At 42.3% G+C, this 17389-nt stretch overlaps 1 protein-coding gene across 2 annotated transcripts in view; it reads right to left on the bottom strand.

Moving 5' to 3' along the window:
- Positions 1-17389, bottom strand: part of plxna4 (plexin A4) — a 202164-nt gene that overhangs the window by 164720 nt on the left and 20055 nt on the right. For both annotated transcript variants that reach the window (XM_047336137.1, XM_035621547.2), the window contains exons 2-3: positions 12966-14313; positions 532-714 (exon numbers count right to left, since the gene is read on the bottom strand). In XM_047336137.1, the coding sequence (XP_047192093.1) occupies positions 532-714; positions 12966-14210 (1428 nt within the window). In that variant the 5' untranslated portion in view covers positions 14211-14313. The remainder of the gene's footprint in view (positions 1-531; positions 715-12965; positions 14314-17389) is intronic.

A 17389-nucleotide genomic window follows, 5' to 3' on the forward strand; every position in this document is an offset into this window, starting at 1 on the left:
CGGATACTCCTGATACTGGTGTATACTGTAGAAGTGTATGTGTGATATATGGTGCAGTGGATGAGGAGGATGTTGAGAGATACCAGATAGGCTAGGCTCTATGTACAAAACCCCCTCAGGGGCTCTCCTGATCCCCCTTCCTCTCTCTCTCTCTCTCACAAACACACACACACACACACACACACACACACACACACACACACACACACACACACACACACACACACACACACACACACACACACACACACACACACACACACACACACACACACACACACACACACACACACACACACACACACACACACACACACTTCCTTCTTTCACTTTCCCTCTCTTTCATGCACACATGCACCTCTTCTTCTTACAAATACAGCCAACTCAGCTGATTTGTCTGAAAGTCAATCTGCCTCAATACTACGATCCTTCCTCCAGTCCAGCAGTCCCCAATTCCCAGCCTTTACTCCACAATGTAACAGGGAAAAACCAAATCCCTGCTACCGATCATCCAGTGTTCATCCTCCTTACCTTCTTGACTTTGCCACTTTTTGTGCCCACGAAGACGAGCGAGTGGTTCTTGTAGACGTAGGCGATGACGGAGGACATTTTGTCATTGGCGTCGGAGAAGAGAGGCTTGCCACGCACCATCTCAGACACGCCCAGCGGTGCGTTCATGTCGAGGCCACAAAAGTCATCATCAATCGTCAAGAGCTGCGGTGCAAAAGAAGAAAGGGGATTAGTTTAGTAAAAATCTGATTCAGTTTTCCCGATGAATACTAGGTTTTGATATCAAAGTTTAAGGTGAAATGCACAAATAATGGGTACTGGTGTCCATTGTGTTGTAGGCCCAGAAAAGTTAGGGATGTCCTTCAGTACTGAATATGCTTTTCCAGATAGAACTACAATTGACCCCAGAGCTCAAGATTAATAAAAAAATTGTCATCAATGTCTGAGTGTATTTCCACAATGGCCAGATATGAATCGGGGTGGACAAAGGTGAGAGTGTGTGTGAGCATTTGTATGCGTGTGTGTGCGTGTCTGCTGGTCCACATGCGGAAGGACAATGCGGAAACAAGTAAGAGAGTGAGATGGAAGAAGACTGCAGTCAGGCTCCCGCTCTGCAACAGCGCCAGAGGCTGCTCTGTCAGGCACAATTCCCCACTGTCCGACCCAATGAAATAACAACCGCAGAACTGCTGGTGCTGCAAGATATTCGGTGTGAAATGATTCAAAGTGAACTGAGTGAAGTAGTACACCGTCACACAGCTCGGAGGCAAATCAAGACTATGCATCCAAATATGTGAGTAATAATAAAGAACAGACTGAGAATCGGGAGGAATAGGACTGTTGATGAAGGTTCGTCTGTTATATTTTCTATGAGGACACGCTGCTGTGATTTTGCGATTACATAGAGACATAGTGTTTCATGTTTTGTGCCTTTCTACAGTTTGTGTTTTGCATGCGTGTGTTTTATCCACACCACAGTGCTCTGAGAACTTCAGAGCAGTCCCGTTTTGGACTTTTTCCTGCGCACGCTCGTGACAAAATTCTGAAGGAAGTTTAGTGAGTAAACAGTAACAGTATACAGACCGGAAACAGACGAGCAGCATTATGTGTCACCGTTGGCCGAATGACTTATGGGTTTTGATAAGAGAATAATAGTTCTGGGGATCGGTCATTATTCCGTGTGTATGGGTGGATTTGAAACACTGAGTTGAGGACTGAAGCAGGCACTTATTGATTAATAGCTTTGTGATGTGATGTGTTGCGAAAGAAATGTCTTGGCAGTTGATGATTTTTTTGTTTAATCAAAATGCACAGAAAACATCTGTAGTTAGATTGAAAATGGTGGGTGTGTGGTATGGAATTCGCATGCTACTGTAATGACTTGATGAAAGGCATTTAATTATGTATTGATTTGAAATCTATTTTAAATAAAGACTTTTTGTAATAAATTATAAACAGTACTGGTCTGATAGCAAACGACTGCACAAGTTCAACAGCTAACAGAACACGAGATTAGCTCAAATTAATTAAAAAATTAACAAAAAGAAAAAGAAATTAAACACTTTATTTGTCATTGAAAGAAATTGTGTTGGTGACACACACCGACCAGATTGTTACAACTACAATCAAATGAGAGGAAAATTCGAGCACAAATTCATAAGATCATGGTTTTTATTTGGCTTAAAACCCCTAAAAAATCTAACATTTTTCCAGATTTTTACATGCAGTAGCTTCGCAGTATGAGCTGTCAGTTGTGGCGGAGGGTCTTTTAGTAAATGTCTTATTTTCCATCTCTCTTCCGGGAAGTGTACCCCCTGGACTCAATCAATCTTGCAAGCACCAAGTGTCTCCTCACAACCTTTCACTAAAGGCCATCATCATCAGAAGCCTCAGACCGAGCCACAGAGGAAATATGGGGTCTGCTTTCATTAGACAAATGGAACGTGGCCGGTCGAGGCCACAATGTGCTCTGGGCAATAACATGGGGTTATATGAAGTGGTATGAATGATCGATAGAGATGACATGAATTTGACCATGTCATATGGTCTGAGGGTTGAGATGTGGATGAAAAGGAACAGCAACATATGGACTAGGGAGAGATGTTCGATAGTGACGTGAGGTTGGGGTGCCAAAGACGGTAAACACAGGTGAATATTGGTGCACAACAACAACAACAAAAACATATTGAAGTGGACATGTTGTCCTCTGGTTTCTCCATGCATTCCTTAACCTTTTCAGAACGAGCTGCTGTCAAAAACGCTCTCTCGCTCCTTTCCTAAGTCGCGTGGTGGCTCGCTGTTAGACTGACGGTACTCTGATGAGAACCAGGGTCACTCGGTAACATCACAGTGATATATCACTCTGGTTTGCAGTGTTACTCTTCATGCTTAGCTCCCTCTCCTCTGTCAGACAACAATTCATAATCAAGACAATTCCCCAAAACACCACTGATCTCCACTGCTGTCCCCTTACTGTATGTTTCAGGAAAAAAAAGCTTTTTTCTGCATATACCTTGTTTTTGTGACAGAGACAAAGAGCCTCTCTGTGTTGCCACCAGTTATAGAGGAGCTTCATTGTCCAAGGGTCAAAAGGTTAACAGGGTCTATCAGAAGCACGGGAGTAGTTTGTAGTATTCTCTACCATGATTGAATGCTTCCTCAAAAGATAATAAAGGTGATGCCACTCCTCCAAAGATTGATTACTTTTCCGAAAGAGTAAAAATGGGGTCTGTTATTAAAGAAAAAATTTAAAATCACATTATGTTAGTTGCTGTCAACACAAGGATGTGTAGAGAAGGACGAGAATCTTTTTCTCTGACACATGCTGGGGTTTTTTTCTCCTGCGGGTTTCCAATCACAGCCACTATCTCTGTCCCGCATTCTGCAATCTAATGAAATATACTTTCTATCCGTCAGGCCTTTCGGCAAGAAGACACATTTTCATTACACCACCACCTAAACATGACATTTGTACTTGTGGTGCCAAAGACGTCTTCAGTCAGAATACCAAATAATATCAGCGTCGTATTTGACATCGCCTGTCAATAAGACAACGCTGTCACTGCTTTCATCATGTTTTCTAGCCCTTTGTCTCATTAACCCGTCACCTGAATGTGTTTTCAAACGCAGAGGGTAACAGTTTTTTTTACTGCTTCCTCTTTCAACTATTTGTGTCTTAATGGCCAAGCATTGACTGACTTTTGCTGTCGACATTGAAGAGGTTCTTTTTCTCTGTCTTTCAGATAAATCTCCCTTCTGAGATGCACATATTTGAGTTTAATAACGTCTCCATAGACAAAAATTATGAATTATCTCAGGACTCAAAATGGTCTAATATTACAAGTGGTTCCAATTACTCACATAGATTAAAGAAACAGTATTCAACATCTGTCTAATCTTTTTTTTTAAGCTGAAATATGCTCAATCTTAATGTGGAGAGGCGCTCTCAAAGGCTTCTGTGAGCCACACTCATTGAACAGACTGGCAGCAAGGCGGACATATTCTCTTCTAAAGATTTTGAGTGAGCCTCGTCCTTCCAATCAGACAAGACTATAGTCAGGGGCGGGAGGCTGTCAATCAATGCATGAACCCCATTCTGGTCGACTACTCTTTCAACAAGTATTCAAGCAAGTAGTAGCTGCTGGAACATGACTGACTGACTGGTGACAAGGGGTCACACACTACAAGATCTTTCACCTGGAGGAAGACCAGACTAGTACGTCTGGTCTCCAAAAAACAAAAAAAAGGTTCTGCAGCTCTATGTGGTTGTCGGACCTCCCCTTGCAGGTGATTTGAAGTTTCATGCTCAGGCTGTTGCTCATGTCTGGAAGGTGTTTATGTCCCACAGCGTAGCAATAGAGGAAAACGGCAGAGGGGCTACTCCCGACAGACAGAGGGACAGGAAAGCAGAGTCTCCGTATTTGGACAGAGGCCAGGCAGTGAGGCAGAATCAGGTCACTCTCAGCCGTATCCATCTCTCTGCTCCTGTCTTCCTGCCAGCACCAGCACAAAGAGAGCTCTCTTCTGGACTGTGCAGAGGGATCAGCAGATACAGAGTGGAGAGAGAAAGAGAGAGAGAGGGGGGGGAGGGGGGGGAGGCAGTGGGCGCTCGTGTAAGAGAGAGAGTTGCTCAATGCGATTAGTGGGGAGTGAAAGAGATCTGCTCTCCAACGCTCTCTGATGTATGGCCTAATCTGGGCTTGCACTGTTGTGACGGCCCGTACCGTTGGCTACAAGTTCACAAAGTTAATGATACACATTAAACCTCTGAGACACTTCGCTTCATGTCGCTGCTCAATCGTGGGAGGCTCCAAAGAGTCAATTTCCTTGCATTTCTAGCTATTCCCCTTTATTGCGGTTATTATACTGCATCTGCCAGTTTCAATGACATTCTTCGAAAATCCATTTTTCTATGCTGATTCTGTACTTATTAAAAAAAGGTCTCTCTTTTTTAAAGTCTCAGCTTGTTTCCCTCTAGAAATATTGATGGTTACATGGCAAATTCCATTACAAAGAAACACTGGAGGAGTGAAATGAACAAAAAATGTGTGCTAGTGGTTGCTCTTTGTATAATTAGCCACTTAGGCCCTCAGTATTTTCCTCTAGCTCAACTGTGCTAAAGACTGACCTGCCAGGATGATTGGCAGCCCCTCGAGAATTATGTCATGACTAAGTGGGATTGCAGCGTTCATTCTAAGATATAATGTCAACATTCAATTTCACTATATTAAAACACGTGACACCTGCCGAAACAGTGAGTCACTCTGAAGTAAAGCATCTGCTAACACGGTATTGATTACTATAGCTATATATTATGATATGCAGGGAAATGTGTAGCTCGGAATAAATTGAAGGCATCTAAAGTACTGTATGTAAACTGGAGTCCTTTGCTTTATACTGAATTTTCAATATTTGACAAAATATTTTCACTTTACAAATACATCACAATAAACTGAAAAATTCTTTTTACAGTTTGTCTCTTCCCAGTAACAATTATCAAATGAAAAGCATCGGAGAGGTGATGTGTGCCTGCTGTATATACCACAATCAGGCAACTTTTTTTTATATTGTTATAATGTCATTTCATAGGGCAACATCATGACGTCATAATGCCATGTGATGACACATGATTGGTAAATCTATATAAGCTGTAGATCATGTCACTAATGTTAATGGTTGCTTAAGTTAATGCATTACTACACTATATGATGTATTTTCTGACTTCTGTCATTCACACTGAATTGTTTTTCGATCTATATAAGCTTTAGGTTATATTATATAAGCTGTCAGTCAACAACAGCATTGACTGGTATAGTAAGAGGTGTATGAACTGCACACCCAACGGATGGAAATTTAAACAGACTGACTTAAGTTTGACTCATAAGAACTCAACTCTCATAAGCGTATTTCAATTTATTTTTAGATTCCACTTGTTATTTACTCAACAGGTTTTCTAGTAACAATTTTTGTAAAAGCCCTGTTAGGTCAGTTAGTTTAACCGAAAATGACTTCTCTATGTCTGTGATCGGCTTACACTGGTGGAAAGCTGAACCTTTGATTCTGCAAGTCGGCAACTCTGTATGAGTGTGTGTGGGTGTATGCGTGCGTGCTTGCGTGCGTGCATCTGTGGTGTGTTTCTGCTGTGAAACAGAAATATGGAAGGCACAATTCCACTCACAATTCACAAATAAATTATCTTCCAGCCCTGTTGCACTCTATGTTGTTTCTTCTTTTGTTATTCAGTTCTTACAGCATCTCATCACAACCGTCTAGTTATTTTGTCCTGTCTCTATAGATGATTTTACTATTTCCTTCCTACCACCCCAATAACGGTTTATTTTGGAAAATGTCTAACCTCATGCCCGATTGAGCCATCTGGGGGCTTTTCTTCTTTTAGATTCCCGTTTCAGGCAGAAACAGAATAAGCAAGATGGAAACAGAATGCCAAAGGAGGGGAGAAGCCCCAGCATCAAAGCCTGGCTGGTCAAATATTCTTACAAACACACAATTACATTTTAGGAGAGACAGACACATGGATACACAGCACATTCAACAACAGAGATATTGAGACAGAGATATGTTGTGAAAGGTTTTTTCTGAAGCTCAATTGTGAAGTTCAGTGTCTTGGTGAGAACAGGAGTCACTGTGAATCCCTTTGTGATGACTTCAGTTCAGTGCTCTTGGCCATTTTGTTAACGCATCCGCAGGGGTATTCCAAAACAGAGAGTTCCTTCTCAGCACTCTGATTGAATCGTGTTCAAAATTTAGTTTCAATGCAAGAGACTCGAAAAGGAGTACAAGTGCTGTCATCGAGTACATTAAACTTCTCTGTTCTCACAAAACAGTCACAATGATTAGGACTGAAGAAAAAAAATATACATGTGTTTTGACAGATACACAGGGCTGGTTCAATGCCAGGCAGTGAGGGTATCTCAGGCTAAATGTGGCATCAACTTTGGAATATCAGGGCATACACAGGATGCATGACTATAGTTAGTGCACACTCATATTAAACAAAGCTTGAAAGTACAGCATTCTTTATACTAGACTGTACACACGCATATAAGGGTGTACATTAAAGCAAAGTGGATCTATTTGGCTTTTCCGTTGGTACGTTTTGACCTCAGCAGCTACAACAGAGAAGAAACATTGGTTCAGGGGAAATAAAATCTAATCAGGAACTTACAATACACCGTGACGACGAGTGAAACTGAAACATCATTAAAGCAGAGCCGGGAGAGAGAAGGTAGAGAATATCAGAGGCAGGAGTGGAGCATAAAATAGCAGAGGAATGAGAAAATATTGAATTCACAAGTCAAACTAGGAAATGAAAACAATATCACAGAGAGTAAAAGATGTGTCAGATGACTTGCTAACCCATATTTTCCACTTCACTGTGTTCTGGCAGCATATCTCATTACTTCATTCTGGAAAGATTACTCGGCATTACCATCTAATTTTTCACATAAAAATGTTTTTATTCAATTGATGGAAAAAAATCAACTGAGAAAAATAAACCTGTTTGTATTACCAACTACACAGCTGACAGTTTATTAGGTATAATTAGCTTCAGCTATTGCAACAACTCTCGTTTTCATTTTGTTGATGCCGTGTCAGAGGTGTTGATTCAACTGGGTGCTTATATTTCAGGCTGCAGTCGGCGTGGTGGAGCTGAATTACATTTCATTGTATTGACAGGAGACTCATCTGCCAGAGGACAGATTTGTGCATCTGTAATAATTATAAATAATGTCACTCAGGGAACATTTTCTGCATTAAGATATGTCTGCTCTTTCAATTTCATTAGATCTTGAATGACGGTGTTTACCTTGTAATGGATTAAATCTTATTTTGTTGAAATGTTTGTGTATGCAAAAGGTCAGAATAGTCCTTTAACTGGGTGAAGAAAACAGGATCTTTAAATCTGGAGTCCAGTTTCCCGTGTGAAAGTAATAGTCAGTTGTTGTTTTTTTATCCATGATTGCTCCACAATCTTGGCCACGTGTTTATTATTGTAGCCATGACAATGACCGTTCTCTAACCTTAAGGAAGTACTTTTGTAAACCCACATCATTATTTTCCCCTTAATTTCTGTGCCTAAACCAACCCAAACAATGACCGTTCCATTAGCTTAACCGCGGGTGTTTAATATTATAGACATGGCAACGAACGCCTGGTAATTCCGCCACTAGAATGGCACCGGGAGACGTAAAATGTATGACTATGACAAACTTCAGAAACATAACAACACAACATATTGGATGTAGCTTGGTGTAGCCAATAAATCATACTTGCAACACAGTGACAAGACAAAAATCAACAGGGGAACGAAATGAAAGCAGCGAATTTAGTCAGTGTTTTCAGGCGCAGGCCAGCCAGCAGAGAATGGTGAAGGAAGTGGGAGACATGTTTAATCACAGAATAATGATATTGTGATGGATTCTGACCTTTAGCAAGTGGTATCATGTATGGAGATTTAATTAGTGAGTCGGCAAGCAGGCTGGATGGCGGATATGTGGATGGAGTGGGATGAATAGGGAGTGAGGGAGGGAAGGGAAGGGGGGGGGGGCAGTCTGGATGTTCTTAATGAATCCACAAGCCTTTTCGCTTCCTGAGGATGTGGCCTAGACTGACTCATCAGCAGCAGCAACCAGCCACTGATTACGTTCGGCAATCAGGAGGAGGAGGAGGAGGGCTGGAGATGGTCAGTACAGGAGACAACGCTGTTCATTGATTGGTCAAACGCAGAACAAAAGAGAAGAGAAGGAAAGAGTCAATGATATGAAAAATGAGCATATAGGGGGACGACAGAGGACGTCATACTGCAAGAGTTCCTTTTAAGTGAGGGGATGAAACAAGGGATGGAGGAGTGTGTATGTGTTGGCGTGGGGGGGGGGGATCTATGATCAAGAGATCAAGAAGAAGAGTACAAGAAACGGCAGCAGTGGAGTAGAATAATCTAATTAATTGGAGTGAATTCAGAATGAGAAGTTGTTAGCACATGACAAATGTGGAAGAATAGCCCGTGGCATGTTAGTTAATGACATGTAATTAATGATCATTAGCAGAAAGAATGAGTGGATGGTCGTGGCCTATCAAGGACTTACAAGCAACCTTGTAATTTTGCACAGTGTTTGGGGGGGGGGGTGTACTGTGCTCATGGAGAGCATTGTGAGGGGAAATAAAGGGGAGGGAAGGACAGTCACATCGAGGGGGGGAACAATGGAATGATAGGAAGGGGTGGACAATTTTTTAAGAAATGAAGAGAAGGACAGGCAAAAGAAAAAGAGCAGCATAGGCAGAGTGCAATGAATCAAGGATGAGAGAGAAGAGAGCATAGAGTGAATTTATTGCGTTCCTGCTGTTTTGTTGTTGTGTTTTTTTCTGCTGACACAGGGAACGCGGAGGGAAAAGGCAGCGCTTTTTTTTTTTTTATAGGTCACAAGCCACTTCACAATGATCTATGGATGCAGGCCCTTTGCAGACTTATACTGTTGAGCACGCATTATGTGGCTCAGCCAAGCATGGCCATTCGGGGGAAGAATCCCCCTTCGTACTCTCTCACACCCCATCTATCCTCTCCACTGCTCTCTTACCCATCATGCCACTCTGTTTGTTCCCTTTTTTTCATCTCAACTTCTCCCTCTTTCCATCTCTCCCACTCCGACTGAAAGCCTCTTAAAGATGGTGTAAAGCAACAAAGGTCACAAGTGTCGGGATTAAGTGTGACCGCTGCTACCCAGGCCTGTGGCCTGCAAATGTAGCCGTGTCCTTGCACATATTTAAACTGTGATGAGATTTGGTTATTTCTCATTCTAGAAAAATTGTTACTGAGATTTAAATTTAAATTTTAAAGAATTAAATTATTAGGATTTGAAAGTAAATGCAGTGTTTTCAAGTTGTAGTTTAATAGACCATATGGGACACAATTTGTATCACAAATTATTTTAAAAAAGAGATTAATTTCATGATATCCAAAACTGTATGCCGAGGGAAAAATTGTATGGAACCACATGAATGTTTGAATGTTGATTAAAATTAAAATTGAATCCAACATTGTTAAAATACAAACGAGTGGCACCAATAATGGTGAGATTGTATTGCGGTCAGGGCAGCCATGCATCGTTTCTCGTAGAGAAAACGTCTGTACAACATGTGGCATCATCATTGAGTCTGAACGCATTTCTTCCACATCAAACGTGTGTGTGTGGTGTGTGTGTGGTGTGTGTGGTGTGTGGTGTGTGTGGTGTGTGCCCATACAGCCAGGCTACTCTAATGAGCCTAGAAGCTGTTCATCCTCTTCTTAATTGGAGGAAAAACACATCATGTTCGAAATACGACAGCATTTGAAATAGTCAGAAAAAAAAGGAAGTGTAAGAAAAAGGGAGAAACCGGGAAGACAGAGAGCGAGAGAGAGGGCAAGATAAAGCGGCATTCCCCTAATACAAGACTCCCTCTCATCTAAGTCTCAGCTACAGTAACAGCCAACATGCAACTCGCCATTTAGAAAATTTAATGATCTGTTATTTTCATATCATTGTTTTTACTAAAATTTAAGGAAAAGGAAGATGTATAATAGTACTTTACACTGGACATGCTATTTTTATATTTGCTTTTGAACAGTTCATGATCAATGTTACATTGAAGATGAATAAAACATAATTATTGTATCTGAAAAGTCACCTGTCAGCATGTTTTACCTACAGTATATAAACGTTTATCACACAGTATAGTTTTACACAGGAACTTTTGAATCAGTCTTCAGACTGGATTTCACTTGGATTTATCCAAAAACAACAAATCTGTATTAGGTCTTTAACATTTTTCCTCAGGAAAAATGAGACTGTGAGCTTGTGTAAGCGACATCTCGGAGCAGTGAGATGGAGTCTAAGATCCTTATTTTATATTTATGTGATTTTGTGACTCCACAATTACTGTCTCTTGTGAGTACAGCATCCTAAAAGCAGTCTGCCTTCCACAACTCCCCGAGTAACTTGTTTGGTATGTTCACGATTATCTGTCTGCCGGCTCTCTACTGTACATCCAAGGGAAGCGCAGCGTGGAGAAGATGAGAGCGATGGGTTTAAACTGTATTTCTGTTGATTTCGGAGACCCCCAGTCATGCATCATTTAAAATAGAAAAGGAATTTATCAGACACCTCAAACATGGGATATTAGAAAGAGAACCATCCGACAGACACACGCTGTTTTGTCTCCCCACATCACTTTTTTTCTTAACATTTAACATGTTCAAATTGTGAAAAAAATTACAGGATATATATATGGCTTGGATTTACGCTCATTAATTTACTAATGCTCAAGCAATAGGCTTTCAACTTTGAATTTATGACGGTGGTATGTGTCCATGTTTTTATGGCTTAAGTATCATCTCCACTCCAAAGCAGCCTGTAGTTTTAGTAAATAATTTAATATGCACTCATATGACAAGTTTATTTATTGCCATTATTCTACTTTCTGCCTCCACCATCCCCGGCGAAAAGGCACACTTACAAGTGCAATGACGTGTGTGTATGTGGGTCAGAAATCTATCTCCTGCTGAGTCCACCGTCACTTGTTCAGCAGGGTCTAATTTATGCAGTGGTGGTGGTGATACTGTGGCTCACGCTGAAATGGCATCATTCCTCAGCACTAACCCCGGTGTGCTCCCTCACACTTCCTCTCCCCGCTGACAGTTCCACCCCAGGCATGATTTATCAGGCCCTCAAGCAGCAGACAAAGGCGCCCCGGCACGTGCACCACGCCAGAGAATGGATTAATAGATAAACACGGCGATTCCAGCCCCAAACACAGCAGAGCGTCAATTTCACAATGTCTGGAGAGTGCACTGCTGGGGTCAGAAAATATGGACTAGGCAGTGAGGATCAAATTTATGTTTCTGAAATATAACCATGACCAACATCTTGTTACAAGCATTTGTAGCTGTATAATACAGATGTGAATGATACAGATTACTTGCCTGTGTAAGTTAATCATTCAGCTGTCCAATACGACAAGTCTTATGGAGGTTGAATGATAAATATTTAAGTCTTTAGTACAGAAATACTGTACAATTATATCATAATCAATATACCAAAACCATCACCCCTTCAGTGAGGATTTGTTTTATCCATCTACACCTCTTTGAAAGAGCAAGTGAGGACATGGTTTATTTATCCATGCTTGCCATGTGAAGGAACATGATAACTGCCAATTCACTCTGATCAAGGTATGATTCTATTTCTTGATGTTGTCTTCTATTAATGACATTATACGAGACAGAGATAAATGCATGAAACAGCTACTGCTCCTCGTGGAGGTGGTGTAAACATTTACCACCCGATTTAACCTTGTTTTTTTATGTCTATAAAGTGAGAAATCAAATGAACTGAATCACTGAATTTGTAATGCTGTTACGGAGAATAGAATTATGTTAATTTGGCTGAGCATTTCGGTTGCATTGTTTAAAGGGTGAGTGGATTGAAAGAGGCAGTGGATGTTAACACCTCATCGTTATGGGATGGAGCGTGAACCCACCCAAGAACAGTGTTCATGAAGGCCTCCCGCAGTGCGCCCATGCTCATTATATTAACATGGGGCAGAGCCTTCACTACCGATCTTCCCCAGAGATCCTCACGTGAAGTGTCCTTCAATTAGAAATTATTGAAACGATAAAATACACTGTTAGAATTAAACCTTTCTTTAATGAGTGTGTTTGTCCAGTTCTACTTTAAGCAGAAATGCTCAACACCTGCTGTTCTGGGTGTTATAGGACATAATGTGTGAATTTGCGCAGTATGACTGAAAAAAATAAGATTAGATGCAAATAATAAATGTTCTACACTGCAACATCTAGAGTCTTTGCTTTTCTTCAACTTCTGTAATTCGTTTTTGTACTTTCCGAATTAGTGTACCTAAAACCCTCACAAAAAGTCAGTGTGCATTATAGTGGTACTCACCGCACTGCTGCAGGGGATATCTTTGACTTTGAGCCAAGCCAGGTCCAGCGTGCCCTCGCCCTTGTAGCAGGACTGCAGCCTGTCCTTGATTTTCTCGTTGATCTTCCGCAGGGAGAAAACACACAGCGCAGAGTCCTGGGAGGCCTGACGTGGACGTCTCTTCTGGCCTTTTGAGAAGACGGCAAACAGTACGTCGTCATCTGGTGCCACATCTAGTGAGCGTGCCAGAATAGCACCAGCTTTGGACAGGTAGGCTGCCTCGAGTAATCGGTACTCCACGTTGCCGCTAATGCAGCCAATAGGCACCTCCACATAGGAGTTGAAGGCGGTGTCTGCCTTACAAAGGCGGACGATCTTGGAAGTGTAGACCTGTTCCCGACCAGCAGAGGAGGATCCGGTAGTCGGACCACCCCCCATTTCAGGCTGTAAAGTCAGAAAGTAGACAAAGTTCCCACTGGCAAAGCCATAAATGTAGTATATGTCAAAGTCTGGGATGACAGTGAAGGTGTCTGAAGGGATCTTAATCATAGAGGCCACAAACTCATCATGGAAAACATATGCAAACATGCCGTCCTCCTCTGAGTTTCTGGCCAACTTGCGGCTAGAGATGGTGGGGAAGTACTCTGGCTTACCATCCACTGCTGTGGCCACAAACAGCATGTCCGGAGAGGCATTGTCGTATGAAACAATGACCCCAAACACTGAGCCACTCTCATTGACACCAGAGAGGTAGTGCTCCTTCTTGTGGAAGGGCTCTCCTAGTTTAAAGAGGTCATCAAGACGGAGGAGTTTGCAGATGCCCTGGTAGAGGCTGCCACATGCCAGCAGCCTGTTCTCCCGATAGTCCATCAGAAGCATTTTGTTGACATTGTTGGTGAGCGTCAGTGGCTCACTGCATGGCTGGACGATACGTGGTGGGTAGCACTTGCGGTTGTCCTCATCTGGGCCAGTCTCGTGGGACACCTGGACTTCCAAGCTCGGGGACAGTTTATATATGCGATTGACGGCACCCAAATAAACATTGCCATTGCGATAGTCCACCGCCAGATGGTTGAATGTCCACTCAGGGTTCTCAGCACGAAATGATGAATACTCCTCCTCCTGAAGGGACACTGTGATCACCTGGGAGCTGGCACTGTGAGCCTGTGGGGCTTGCACCACTGTTTGTGATGTCCCAGAGAGTGCCAGGCTAGACAGGAAGCAGCATACAAAAGAGCAGGTCCATGTCCTGGTAAGGGATGTCATGGCTGTGCAGACGGTGTGAGCGGTGAGGAGAGGAAAGGAGGCACAGACCAGTACTGTCGCCAATCAGGATCAAACCTCTCTTGAGATGGAGATCATCATGTACCTGAAGAAAAGAAGAAAAAAATGACTGTATATTCATGCAACGATCACATCGATAGATGAACGTACATCAGGCATACAAAGATAATATGTGATCTTTGTTCTAATCCTATCTGGCACAGATTAGAGCAGAGATTCATTACAAAGAGTAATGAGGAATACGGGTGAAATGGCCACACACTTGATACTCTAGCACAAGCTATAATTGGTGAAGAAATGGGCTAGAGCAAAAAGGAGTGAGGCTAGAGCACAGAGGAGATTTAAAAGACAGTGTGAAGCCTCAACCAGTAGGATCAGTTCATGGATTGAGGAAGGTGACAGGAGAGGAGCATTAATGCATCCTCTCAGAGGAGGTGATCAGACTGGCTCTGCACCATCTCTCTGCATGGACCCCTGCCCCTTTCTGCCCCTCCTTGCCTTTCTGCTCCAGCTACTGTGCACCTAATTGATTCTCCCCTCGGAGTGGCAATTTGCATGCTTTCGCGATTTCTCTCTTTCCTCCCAATAGGGCTGCTCACCTGCTGACACTGCTAGCAGAGAGAAAAGGACCTCTCTCCCTTTAAAGACACCCGCACGGACACACTCACAAAGCAGGAGAAGAGGAACAATTAGGGAGCAAGTGCGAGTGGTTGCAGAAATACATTTCCCTGCAGTCCTGAGGTCATTTGCAAAGTCTCAACAATACACGTACAACCATAACAGACAGGCGTGCACGCGTGCGCGCACACACAAACACACACACACACACAAGACATAAGGCAAACACTATTTTAATGGAAATGTTGCATGTATTAGAACTGTTACATCTATACATAGCGCACAGTATAGAAAACACACAAGCGTAGATGTACAAGAGGAAATGACAGCACTTCCTGTAAACATGGCGGTCCCCTGTGTGTGTCGCCTGCTCATTAGGCCTCTCCAGTGGCAAACTGGGTATTATGAAGAGTTGTGTTCACCTGGGTAGTATCCGGGTATCATTTTTCCACAGACCTGCAACACTAATCCTAATTATATCTTCCGCAATATTACTGTGATGTAGCCAACCCACATTATACGGAAACTGAAATACCACCATTGTGATATTAAAATACTGGAAACACTTTCATTCTTAAATATATCAATTTGTCCTTTTTGTAATCGCTGTGTTTTTGTCAAAGAGGTGAATGGTGCTTGTCTGGCACACTTAATGTAAGGTTTAATAAGCAAGATAGACGGTTTTATATAACCGTGTGATGCTGTTTAGACTGCCACTAATCAAAAACAAATAATGTAACAAAAGAAAAGAAAGTTTTTTTTACAGTGATCACTGTAAAGGGTGGCACAACCTGACATTATCCTGCTGCTGATTTCATCTCTGGTTCATATCCAAGCAATCACAAGTTGTGATGATGTCAAACGTAACCTCACTGCAATCTTACCAATCTCCCCTCCATCTCCTGAAAGAACAGAGCAGACAGCCTTTAAGCACATGATACGATGACCAGAGAGGATGATGGGAGGGGATAAAAACTGATTCAGAGATAGAAAAGGTGACATGTGCTCAGCTGTGTGTTGTTTATGCAAGCACGAGTGGAAGTGCAATCGTTGCCTTAGACAAAGGCATACGGTGGGAGGGTAAAGGGCGAGACAGGCACGGGGGAAACTAGGCTGTGGACAGACATGTGACAGTCTGAGAAAAAAAACTACAACTACACTCAGAGTGAAAAATGTTTCTGTTATTGTGTCCAGACACTAAAGAGAGAGAGATTGCAAGAGAGACTGTGAGACAGAGGGAGATTTAGAGAAAATAACTAGTGGAAGCCGCTGCTGCTTTTACTTGAGGAGTAATGAGACAGCAGTGAGCCCATAATGTTTCTATAAAAATAAAACGAGAACTGCATATTAATCTCACACTGGCAACAGCACTGGAGCTCCCAGCTCATTTACCTAGCAGGAGGAACGGCCTTAACAAAGTGTTCCTCTGAAACTCCCAGAAAACTTTATCCAACAGGTATTATTCATGGAAAAAAGAGACAGCGAGGAAGGAGGTCAGAAGAAAGGAGACGAAGAGGGAAGACACACAATGTCGATTATATCACTTTCACATCAACCCTGTCCATGAATATGAATGCTAAACCACGCTCAAACACTGCTGACATCCAAACACAACACAGAAAACGCAAGAAAGGAAAGGCTCTCAGAAGTCTCCCTTGAGAAATAAATGGGAGTTTTGCAAACATGAAACACTGAAACCCTAAAAAAAGAAACAACCTCATCAGAGGTATCCTGCAATGGCAGCTTGTCCACCACATGAATCTGTTGTTGAAATGCAATTATCCTCCCTGATGGGGGGGAGGGCTCGTTTAGTTGCTGTTTGCCTTCGCCTGCTGATCCTGAAGCGCCATTAATTGAGGCTTGCTATGGTTCTGTGGATTTATACATGAGACGCGCTCACACACACACACACACACAACCTTGAACACCTATCTTTGCAGGGTTGTGTCAAAGATAGGCAGACCCTACATATATAGTGGGCTTCCTGTATTTGTACTTACACTAAGAAAAACACGCACACAGGGACTGACTCTTCTAACACAGTTTATCTTTATGTCTTTATCAACAGCTGCTCTATGCATATTACAATGAGGTGAGAGTGGAGGCAAGAATAGAAAGTGATGATGTCTGAGAACAAGTGCAAAGGACTGCGTGACAGTAAAACTGCTTCCAATAATGCAGACTAAATCATTTCTCAGCCTTAGAAAAATATGTATCTGTTCTTATTTAAGTAGTTGAGATGAAAAGTTGACAAGTGAATGTTAGTGAAAATGTGGACTACAGTAAGCAGCAAACGGTGTAGATAGTGGGTGTGAATGTACAGCTGGCTAAATTGGGTTTTGCTGACAGATTTACTTTAATCAAACACATACACAGACCCACATTCACAGACCCATAGACATCAGAGTGCTAATGAATTCATGATTAGCGCCACGCTCCTTTACCCGACACACACTTCCATCGCGTCGTCGCTAGAACTGTGGGCCAAAACAACCCATTGTGTTTGCATTATTTCCATCTGTGAGAATCAAACCGGAGTATTA

This window comes from Scophthalmus maximus, chromosome 12 (genome assembly GCF_022379125.1).
Source record: "Scophthalmus maximus strain ysfricsl-2021 chromosome 12, ASM2237912v1, whole genome shotgun sequence".
In the NCBI taxonomy this organism is placed as follows: Eukaryota; Metazoa; Chordata; class Actinopteri; order Pleuronectiformes; family Scophthalmidae; genus Scophthalmus; species Scophthalmus maximus.